The sequence below is a fragment of the Berghia stephanieae genome, chromosome 4, assembly GCF_034508935.2.
Source record: "Berghia stephanieae isolate SIO BIC M18660-M18661 chromosome 4, UCSD_Bste_1.3, whole genome shotgun sequence".
NCBI lineage: Eukaryota > Metazoa > Mollusca > Gastropoda > Nudibranchia > Aeolidiidae > Berghia > Berghia stephanieae.
Window position 1 is genome coordinate 15,045,046 of NC_088363.1, and position 12,500 is coordinate 15,057,545.

Here is a 12,500-nt window from a genome sequence, read left to right on the forward strand (position 1 = left end):
GTCTTATTTATAAAGTGCAGAAACTTTGCAAATAAACGGATAAGATAGAGATTCATTCGATTCGAAAAGTGGAACACAAAAGCAGAATTTGCGAATGCCCGGTCCTGACATAAGCGTTATGGTCTTATTTATAAGTGCAGAAACTTTGCAAATAAACGGATAAGATAGAGATTCATTCGATTCGAAAAGTGGAACACAAAAGCAGAATTTGCGAATGCCCGGTCCAGACATAAGCGCTATGGTCTTATTTATAAAGTGCAGAAACTTTGCAAATAAACGGAAAAAACAGATTAATTCTAATCGAACAGTGGAACACAAAGGCAGAATTTGCGAACAACCGGTCCAGACATAAGCGTTATGGTCTTATTTATAAAATCTAGAAACTTTGCAAATAAATGGATAAAATAGAGATTAATTCGATTCGAAAAGTGGAACACAAAAGCAGAATTTGCGAATGCCTGGTCCAGACATAAGCGTTATGGTCTTATTAATAAAATGCAGAAACTTTGCAAATAAACGGATAGACTAGATATTAATTCGATTCGAAAAGTGGAACACAAAAGCAGAATTTGCGAATGCCTGGTCCAGACATAAGCGCTATGGTCTTATTTATAAAGTGCAGAAACTTTGCAAATAAACGGAAAAATAGAGATTAATTCTAATCGAACAGTGGAACACAAAGGCAGAATTTGCGAACAACCGGTCCAGACATAAGCGTTATGGTCTTATTTATAAAGTACCGAAAATTTGCAAATAAACGGATAAGATAGAGATTAATTCGATTCGAAAAGTGGAACACAAAAGCAGAATTTGTGAATACCCGGTCCAGGCATAAGCGTCATGGTCTTGTTTAAATGAAACAATGCCATTAAAAAAAATATATGGTCAATGAGTAATTAAGCTAAATATGCGGAGTTCAATTAGATAACTTGATCTGTAAATTTTTTTTTATAATTAGCTGTTTTTATTCTCCATCATTTAGGTTATGTGATTAAGTTTATAATTGAAATACAAACTTTATCTCACTTATCAATGTTTTGCAATAAAGGAGAGTGTGAGTGAACCTGAGCAAAGGAAATTATTTGAGAGAGTGATATTTATCATGCTTTTCAGTTTGTAGTTGAATTCTAGAATGGATTCTTTATAGTTCTCATTGATTGTATGTCAGTGTGTCAGTCTTTAGGACACCGATTACCCTAATGCGGCCACAATTTACAATGTGACGGCCACAAGCCCGTTAAACGCAGAGTGGGGTATTGTTGTTTGCAAGTAATGCTATGGTTTTAATAGGATATCTGTCTCCTATTAAAATACATTCCTGTGTTGGATTTTGGATTAAATTCATGTCTTCTTCGGATTTTGGGATATTTAATTTTCATGGATTGTGATTGTGATTTTCAAGACTATAATAGTAAGTAAATGCCCAAATAGATATTTTTATTCATTTATTCTTTATTTATTTTTTTTAGTTTTGTTTTGTTTTGAAGCATTTTATTATAAGAATATTGTACATATGCACTTATACACCAAAGACTATATCCTTTCAACTGCTTATTATTATTATTATTATTATTATTATTATTATTATTATTATTATTATTATTATTATTATTATTATTATTATTATTATTATTATTATTATTATTATTATTATTATTATTATTATTATTATTATTATTATTGTTATTATATATTATTATTATTATTATTATTATTATTATTATTATTATTATTATTATTATTATTATTATTATTATTATATAATAATGATAATAATTAATAATAAGTGCATTGAGTGAAATCCCAATCATGGTTGTCCAAATAAAACTGGCGCTAGAATCCCGACTACCTGTCTAAACGAATGTTGTTTGTACGATACATACTAACTACACGTTCAATATCGGGGGCAGAAAATATACGTTTGGTTTTATGAAATTAAAACAGTAGTCCCACATGTTCTTTGATGTTATTTGTGGTTGCATTTGCTTTGAAACTTACACATTATATTGTGTTACATTGTTTACAAAATATTTCTGGTACTCGTATGCATGTGTAGTCAACGGACCACCGGTCAATCGTGTTCTTTATTATTTTATTATTAATTTTGGCTTGGCATCTTACATATGTGAATTTGACAGGTTGTTATGGATGGTAATTATAACATTAAGTGATTTTTAAACATTTTTACGGCGTTTTAAATGTCTTTCTTGCATTCATTGCCGAGCACCGCCACTTTTCTGTTACTATTTTAACGATCAGCTGATTTTCTCTTGCCTCCCCTTTAATTTCGCGGACTTTTTTTCAGAACGAGGCGTGGGAGTGGCTAATACGCCATATAACAAAAAAAAAAACGTTTACATGCAACATGGAGTCAGCCTGTTTACAATTGTGAGAATCGGAAGAAGAAGAAGGAGGAGAAGAAATATAATAATCTATTAATGATAATAATAATGATAGCAATGATAATAAGGATGATGCTACCACTACTACTACTACTACTACTACTACTACTACTACTACTACTACTACTACTACTACTACTACTACTATTACTACTACTACTACTACTACTACTACTACTACTACTACTACTACTACTACTACTACTACTACTACTACTACTACTACTACTACTACTACTACTACTACTACTACTACTACTACTACTACTACTACTACTACTACTACTACTATTACCACTAATAATAATAATAAAAATAAATAAATGATAATAATAATAATAATAATAATAATAATAATAATAATAATAATAATCTATAATAATAATAATAATAATAATAATAATAATAATAATAATAATAATAATAATAATAATAATAATAATATAATAATAATAATAATAACAATAATAATAATAATAATAATAATAATAATAACAATAATAATAATAATAATAATAATAATAATAATAATAATAAATAATAATAATAATGATAATAATAATAATAATAATAATAATAAATAATAATAATAATAATAATAATAATAATAATAATAATAATATATAATAATAATAATAATAATAATAATGATGATGATGATGAAAATAATAATAATATAATAATAATAATAATAATAATAATAATAATAAGAAGAAGAAGAAGAAGAAGAAGACTAATAAGTATAACCCTAAGTACCTTTGATAATAACAAGTAGCTCTTCTAACAAGAATAATTTAAAACAATCACTAATTCATGTAGGTACGTGATAAATTTCATTGTATTTCTATGTGATCTTGTGACATGACATTCACCTTCATTCTATCTATACCTAAATCGTTTACCTTAACTAGTTGCATCCCTACGAAAGCGTGAGCTCCAGTAGGAATTGCATGACCAAGGTTAGCCACATTAGGGAACTCTTTTCTGTCGTGAAGCAATAATTTGACTCCAGCTGCGTCGTGAGGTCCAGGCATGTATTCATACTGCTCAACGTTCAAGGTGAGTTTAATCCCGTGGTCTGAGCCTGGAAAATACGATAATTTTTTTTATTTTTAAAAGAGATTTTATATAGCGCAATATCCACTAAATGTACTCAAAGCGCTTTACAAGGGGTCCCTGATCAACAGCAACATTTAACATGTCGGACGGGACATGACGCCTGTTAGGCGACAATGGCATGCAACGCTGTTAACGGCCAGGTACTCATTTTACACCTGAGTACGATGAGAGAATGTGAGTAAAGAGCCTTTTTCAAGGACTCAACTATGCGCCGAGCGCGAGGCTCGAACCCAGGACCTTCCGATCCGAAAGCGAGTCTCATACCACTAGACTACATAGACTATCATTTTGTTTTGATGCCAGAGATTCGGGCATTTGATGAGAACAATATAAATTTTTACATTGTATTTATTGCTATCCAGATGTTACACAAGCATTCCCTACCTTTCCTCGATAGCTAATAATCTCCCTTCATCTGCCATTATTGTTAAATTATGTCCTGAAATGCTTTTTATTCAATAGTTCATGTTAACAGCTATTTTTCATCTCTGTATGCACGTTTTGGTGAATGTGTGTGGCATTGTGAGGGTATGTGTGTGTATACTGGTGTGGTACAAATGGTTGTGTTACAATTTTGGCAAGCTGTTTTCAAGGTTTGGCGCCTAGAACTTTATTATTAATGAATTTATTATACAAATTAATTATATTATATTTTATTATTATTATTATTATTATTATTATTATTATTATTATTATTATTATTATTATTATTATTATTATTATTATGTGGCCTAGTGATATGACACTCGTCTTAGGATCGGAAATTCCAGTGTTCGAGTCCCGCTCCTAGCGCTGCATTGTTGAGTCCTTGGGAAAGGCTCTTTACTCATATTTTCTCACTGTAATCAGGTTTATTCAGGCGTAAAATGAGATTTTTTTGGGAGGGCAGATATACGATGGTTCTGATCTTCCATTATTTAGCAGTACTTTCAGGTGTATGGCCGTCAATCACATAATATCAAAGACACTCTTATAAGGTCAATCATTCCGACCTGTAGCAAACAATTTGATATTATAGTAGTAGTAGTAGTAGTAGTAGTAGTAGTAGTAGTAGTAGTAGTAGTAGTAGTAGTAGTAGTAGTAGTAGTAGTAAGCTTCGCAGTCCGAATGACGCTTTCTGAGAATTGAATTGCGTGATTCAGTCATGGTCGATGAGTATAGCTGCTTTCTCCATCCATGTTGTTGTTTGTTTCCATTGGTCACGGTCCTGGGCCAGAGTTTTGAGGCTGTCAAGATCTTGTTGTGACTTTAGTATGGAGGGCACTGCAGTATTTCTTAGTTCTTCGGGGATTAATTCGGCCTCATCTGAATTCAGAAATTTCTGATATGGAGAGAGGTCCTGGTTCAGGGTAGTTACTATTGATGTTGGTGGTCTCCCTACATATTTGATATTATAGTGGAGTATAACATCTGCTAAACCTCCTTAATGATAGTAACGATACGTCTCGAATTGTAAGCGTCAACTTATTAGACGAAGACAGATACTGTGGACTGTGGACTCGTTATATTTTTATGGTGCAATAATACATACTCGCAAGCTCGTTGTGTTATTGGGCACGATAAAAATAACTCGTTTAATAAATACAAAGGGATGAAAGAATTGTATAATATTCTTGCATGCTATTTCCCAATTGGATTCTATAGTTTGATGTCACGCCACCCAGCAAGGCGGCCATCTTGGTTCTAAACAAAGAAAATCATTACTTTTTATTCTTCATGTTGGCAAGAGCTTTTCAAATGTCTTGTGATCAGAATGTGTAACGTTATGACTGTTGAAGAGTATTTATAAGACGAAGACAGACACTGTGGACTCGTTATATTTTTATGGTGCAATAACACGTACTCGCAAGCTCGTTGTATTATTGGGCACGATAAAAATAACTTGTGTAATAAATACAAAGAGATGAAAGAATCGTATAATATTCTTGCATGCTATTTCCTAATTGATAGACGACCCAAACAGGAGTAATATCAAAAACTCGAAAAACGCTAAGCGTATGAAGCAGCTGTCCCAAATAACAAAAGAGTTGTTCCATACCCTAAGCGTTTTTCATGTCGACATGACAGGACTTCATGCTGTGCTATTGAACAAAATCACATAACCACATATTATGTGATATGTTGTCTCCAAACGGTAATATATCGGGAGGGGGGGGGGCGGCTTTGTCTCCAAACTGTAATATGTGTAACCTTAAACGTTTATAATCTGATTTCGTGAGAATTTCACATAATGTTGGCTGGCTAAGAACAATATCACAGAGCTGAGTGATGTCAATTTCGTTCCTTCTATAGATAGAACGAAGATGACGCCACTCAGGTCTTTGTTATTGTTTTTTGCCATCCACATTTATGAGTACTTCTCACTAAACTGTATGAACCAGACTATACAAGTTCATGGTTACACATAGTTTTGTGTGTTAGTCCGTTATACTTCCTGATGGCAATGTTGTGAGCTTCTTAGCCAGGCGCATACTATCTATTGACACCTAGTGGACGGGGACATAAAAACGACCTTCGGACAGTCGTCCAAATTTAAATAAAGGCAGTTTGTTTGGCAAACTACACGGTATTAAAATCGATGGTATGCCTTCAAGTAAAATACTCACTCGTTCGACAAGCCTGATCAATCGTACCATCACGAAAATCTATGGGTAACGTTTCTTGACTTAGCGAATATAGTGAGAACTAATCACACAACTAGGGGTTGAAAAACAAAAACAAACAGCAAAGTTGTCTCAGCTGCTTGCATTCCGTTGATTAGAAACAATAACCATTTGTCCGAACGGACTTTAGGCCATGTCACAAATCTCGCGTTTGGATTGATAAAAAATCTGGTTAATTGGATTCAATAGTCTGATGTCACGTCGCCCAGCAACGGCTGCCATCGTGGTTCTAAATAAAGAAAATCGGTACTTTTCATTTTTCATGCTAGCTAAAACTTTTCATATGGTTGTGATCAGAATGTGTAAAAGTCAAAACATGATCAAGTTTATAATGTTTTTCTCCTCTGGATACACTTTTATGTTCATCGGAGAAATATTTCATAAGGGCGTCCGCCATTGTTCCGATAGTTCAGAGCCAGTTACTAAGTTACTATGCGTCATGACGAGGGAAGTGACGTCATGACTGTTGAAGCCTCTGCCCTTCCAATGAAGAGAGCAGTAACTACAAATAAGTCACTCCTCTTTATAGTCAACTCTCTCTCCGTAAGAAAGACAGTTCTGCCTCATTGCACACGTTTACAAAAAAGAGGAGATGCATGCAATTAACCGGTAGATAACCACGCCTCTCGGAAAATCGTCATTATGTAAACAATGGCAGTGATTGGTAGACACAGCAAACTACACATGTTTTACTATCTATGGTATGTGTTAAGTAAAATACCCACTGTTCTACCGCTTGATCAATAGAATCAACACAGAAAACTATGTGTAAAATTAAACGTTTATAATATGATGGAGAAAACCATGTGATAACTAGTCACCCATTTGTCAATATAAAAACAATAACAACGATCAGATGGAGTAGAATTCGTTCACGTTATTGTTTATAAACAACCAACTATGTTTGTCCGAGCACGTGTGAAGGTGTGTCACAAATTCTATGTTTTGATTGGTCAAAAATCTACTAGTTAATAGATAAACCATTTGAATTCAAAATATTAAATGACTGGAGAAGACAGCATGTTGTCCACGCAACAAACGGCGAAAATAAAGCATGGACAGAACTTGATTTGTTCGTTAACCCGTTCTTGGAGAAATAGCAACAACAACGTTGATGTTGATGATGATGATGATGATGATGATGATGATGATGGTAAACTTGACGATAATGTCGTCGATTATTATTATTATTATTATTATATATAATAATAATAATAATAATAATAATAATAATAATAATTAATAAATAATAATAATAATAATAAAATAAAAAAGAAGAAGAGAAGAAGAAGAAGAAGAAAGAAGAAGAAGAAGAAAGAAGAAGGAAGAAGAAGAAGAAGAAGAAGAAGAAGAAGAAGAAGAAGAAGAAGAAGAAGAAGAAGAAGAAGAAGAAGAAGAAGAAGAAAGAAAGAAAAGAAGAAGAAAAAATAAGATGACAATGATGATGGTGGGGCTGATGATTATGATGATGGTGATGATGATGACGACGACGACGACGATGATGATGATGATGATGATGATGATGATGATGATGATGATGATGATGATGATGGTTGTGGTGGTGGTGGTAGTGGTGATGATGATGATAATGATGATGATGATGATGATTATGATGATGATGCTTATGATGATGATGCTTATGATGATGATGATAATGATGATGATGATGATGATGATGATGATGATGATGATGATGATGATGATGATGATGATGATGATGATGATGATGATTATGATGATGATGATGATGATGATGATGATGATGATGATGATGATGATGATGATGATGATGATGATGGTGACGACGACGACGAAGATGATGATGATGATGGTGACGACGACGACGAAGATGGTGATGATGACGACGACGATTATAAGGATGATGATCATCATCATTATCATCATAATTAAATTATGGTGATGTTAATAATGGTGTAGAGGACGATGACGTGGACGATTATATCGATGATGATGATGATGATGATGATGATGATGATGATGATGATGATGATATTGACAAAAGTATAACGATGATGATAGTGATGACGACTGTAGAGTTGGTGGTAGTGATTGATTGTGGAGATGATGATGATGATGATAATGATGATGATGATGATGATGATGATGATGATGATTTCCATACCAGCAGATGAAATCCACAACGGTTTGTCAATGTCGTGATTGAACGTGTAGCAAACGCCATGGTCAGTGATCACCTCTGTAAAGTTTTCCGGTCCGCAATATGTATCTTGCCATCTACATCTGTCAGATAATTAAGATACGATAAGATAAGATATGTGTCAGTGCATGACATAATCAGTCGGAAGGTGAAAATTTTGGATTTGCATTCTGTGGCATTTTCTGAAAGAATATGCTGCTCTCCGGAGCATTTTAATCTTTATTTGAAGTTAATCGTGTGATTTTTCATGAAGTTATGGTCAGATGTATGGGAAAGGTATCCAGCAACCTTTCTCAAATTTCATAATTATTCATCTTGACTAGGTGTAAAAAATATTTAGAAGTGAAATTAAGCTTTGATATTTCCCGAAGATGTACAAAAGGGTTGATTTAATCATTTATGACATGAACTCATTTTGGATTAAAAATTGACCTCGTAACTAAACTTGGCGATATCTCAGTTCAAACCTTTTCACCATCCGATTGATTATGTCATTCACTGTAACATATACTTTATTGATCCTTGTGTGGAAATTATAATTCTGTATCACAACACAATTCGGTAATATAAAAAAGAAATATCAAATTTTAATAAGTTAAATAAAAATTGGCAAAGAATGTTAAAAGTCTTAAAATGTACAGTGGAACAACAAGCGCATATATTATGGTGACGATGTGTCCATTATACTTATAATATAATTCTTTTCCAGTAAGAATAAATAATCACATTATTATGAAGATACTTTATAAAATGGTAAAGGTTAAATGATATTATACTAAAAATGTGTGAACCTAGAACTAAAACCTCAACATTAAATTATGGTTAAAAAAAGAAAAAAAGATAGAGAGGGTATCCCAATAGCTCAGTTGGTAGAGCACGTAAAGGGACCGAGATCAATCCCTTGTGCAGTCAAGATTTATTTCTAATCCCGTGTCAACCCAGCAGTGATTGGGTAACTGTGTCTGTTTGATCTGACGGAAAGTACTTTGCGATAGACTAACAACGTTATATTCAAAGGGTAGCAAGCAATTGCTATTGTCCGTTTCACGCTATAGAAACCGGGATAAACTCCATCTCCATGGGCCTAACGGCTTTAAAGGACTACTATTCTTTTACTTAAAAAAACTGAAGTATAGAAATTTAATACAATTTAGAGAGAGAGAGAGAGAGAGAGAGAGAGAGAGAGAGAGAGAGAGAGAGAGAGAGAGAGAGAGAGAGAGAGAGAGAGAGAGAGAGAGAGAGAGAGAGAGAGAGAGAGAGGGAGAGATAGATAGATAGATAGATAGATAGAGAGAGAGAGAGGGAGAGAGAGAGAGAGAGAGAGAGAGAGAGAGAGAGAGAGGTTTATAATGATGTTAAATACGATGTCTGTGATAATTATGATGCTGATGTTGAAAACAGGGCTTTCAGATGGCCAGAATTCCCAGCATCATATTTCGACTTCAAAAGTGGTCAAATAGAACTTCACGTAATCAAACACTAAGTATCACTCTGTCCCCCTTGATAAATCATCGGTTTAGAAAAACAAAATTTCGACTAAACAAGGAAAAAAGAATTGTTTTTTTTTTAAATTTTGAAAAAAAAAATAGTAATATAAACGCGATTCTCTGTGTGGCCAATAGGATTCATTAGTCTGATGTCACGTCCGGCCAGCAACGAGCAGCTTGGTTCTAAACAAAGATAATCGGTAGTTTTTATTCTTCATGCAAGCTAAAACTTTGTCACATGTCACGTGATTAGAATCTATAAAAGTCAAAACATGATCAGATTTATAATGTTTTTTTTTTCCTCTGGACACACGTTTATGCTCGTCGGAAAAAAAAGTATTTCATAAGGGCGTCTGCCATTGTTCCGATAGTTTAGAACCAGTTACTAAGTTACTATGCGTCATTACGAGGAAAGTGACGTCACAACTGTTGAAGCCTACTATGGCCTCGCATGTAGTCATCTGACAGCCCTGCCTGAAAAGAAAAACAGCAGAAGAGAAGAAGCAGCTATGTGGTCTTGTGGTATGACACTCGCTTTCGGGTCGGAAGGTCCTGGGTTCGAGCCTCGCGTTCGGCGCATAGTTGAGTCCTTGGAAAAGACTCTTTACTCACATTCTCTCACCGTACTCAGGTGTAAAATGAGTACCTGGCCGTTAACAGCGTTGTCTTTGTCCGAAAAATTGTAATATCGCCTAACAGGCGTCATGTCCCGTCCTACATGTTAAATGTTGCTGTTGACCAGGGACCCCTTGTACAGCGCTTTGAGCACATTTAGTGGATATTGCGCTATATAAAGCTCAATTTATTATAATTTATAATTTATTATAAGCAGTAACCTACTCAACAATCATGTCTTCTTTGGTATGTGACGTTCTTGTGTACAAATCCACCAGGTCTATATCCTGTGGTCTTGGCGCATGAATACCGCTCTCAGCAATAGCCTGATTTACACCACTCTGGTTGTGGGAAAATAGTTCCTCAATCAAACCGTAAACATTCCCATCAGCTGCTGCTGTAGCTCTGGATAAACAAAACAAAACAAAACAAATTTTAAAAAGAAAAGAAAGAAAGGCTGTTGCGTCAAAACATTATTAAGCTAGCATGAATTTGATGATATAATTGAATTTATAGATAAAACGATGTTGATGTCACTCGGGTCTTTGTTATTGTTTTTTTGCCATCCACGTTTCTGAGTAATTCTCACGAAACTATATTAACCAGACTATAAAAGTTTAAGGTCACACATAATTTTGTGTATGGTCGTTACACTTCCGGATGGTAATGTTGTGAGATTCTTAGCCAAGCAAGTGAAGCGAGTGCTCTAAAAATTTAAATATATGACTTTAAAATACATGCATGACTGAACATTCAAAATATGTCAATAATAAGAATTAGTGTTTTTGTTTTTCTTCTATGCTTTTATCTGTTTCTCACTTTTAAATATTTTTACATCAAAGAATGTGCAATGCGTAATCACAATTTATTGTTACTTGTGTTTAATGCTAATGATATGATATGATATGACACGATTATGATATGATATGATATGATATGATACGATTATGATATGTTATGATATGATACGATATGGTATGATACGATTATGATATGATATGATATGATACGATTATGATATGTTATGATATGATACGATATGGTATTATATGATATGATATGGTATGATATGATATGATATGGTATGATATAATATGACATGATATGGTATGATATGGTATGATATAATATGATATGATATGATATGGTATGATATGATATGATATGTTATGATATGATATGATATGGTATGATATGATATGATATGATATGATATGATATGATATGATATGATATGGTATGATATGATATGATATAATATGGAATGATATGATATGATATAATATGGTATGATATGATATGGTATGATATGATATGATATGGTATGATATGATATGGTATGATATGATATGGTATGATATGATATGATATGATATGATATGATATGATATGATATGATATGATACGATACGATACGATATGATATGTTATGATATGATTATGATATGATATGATATGATATGATATGATATGATATGATATAATATGATATGATATGATATGATATGATATGGTATGATATGATATGATATGATATGATATGATATGATATGATATGATATGATATGATATGATATGATAGAGACAAGTAAAATTGAAAAATGCTTTTCTTCTGGGGATATACGGGACACGTGGCGGGGGCTTAAAACTGCTGTTAACTATAATCCAAAGCCCACGATTATATCTGAAGATATCGAAATTGAAACTCTAAATAAATTTTATTCACGTTTTGACACAGCAAACAAATTTGATATTGAAAATGAAAAACATAAATTAGACAGGGCTTTGGAAGATGAAATGACTATTGAGGTCAGTGAAGAAGAAACGAGATTCGTATTTTCGAAACTAAACGAGAGGAAGGCTGCTGGGCCGGATGGATTGAAAGGAAAATTATTAAAAGAATGTGCCCATCAACTGTCCCCCATTTATACACATATTTTTAACTGGTCCCTCCAATGCGTTTCGATCCCTGAAATTTGGAAAACTTCAAAAATTATTCCTGTTCCAAAAAAAAGAAAAACTTGAATCTATGAAC

General features: G+C 33.3%; 1 protein-coding gene across 4 annotated transcripts in view; it reads right to left on the minus strand.

Annotated features, from left to right (window-relative positions):
* The window catches only part of LOC144970076 (uncharacterized), a 43,192-nt gene that overhangs the window by 11,724 nt on the left and 18,968 nt on the right, over window positions 1–12,500 (minus strand). For all 4 annotated transcript variants that reach the window (XM_078909288.1, XM_078909290.1, XM_078909289.1 and 1 more), the window contains exons 4-6: window positions 10,691–10,870; window positions 8,328–8,446; window positions 3,305–3,486 (exon numbers count right to left, since the gene is read on the minus strand). In XM_078909288.1, coding sequence (XP_078765414.1) covers window positions 3,305–3,486; window positions 8,328–8,446; window positions 10,691–10,870 — 481 coding nt within the window. The remainder of the gene's footprint in view (window positions 1–3,304; window positions 3,487–8,327; window positions 8,447–10,690; window positions 10,871–12,500) is intronic.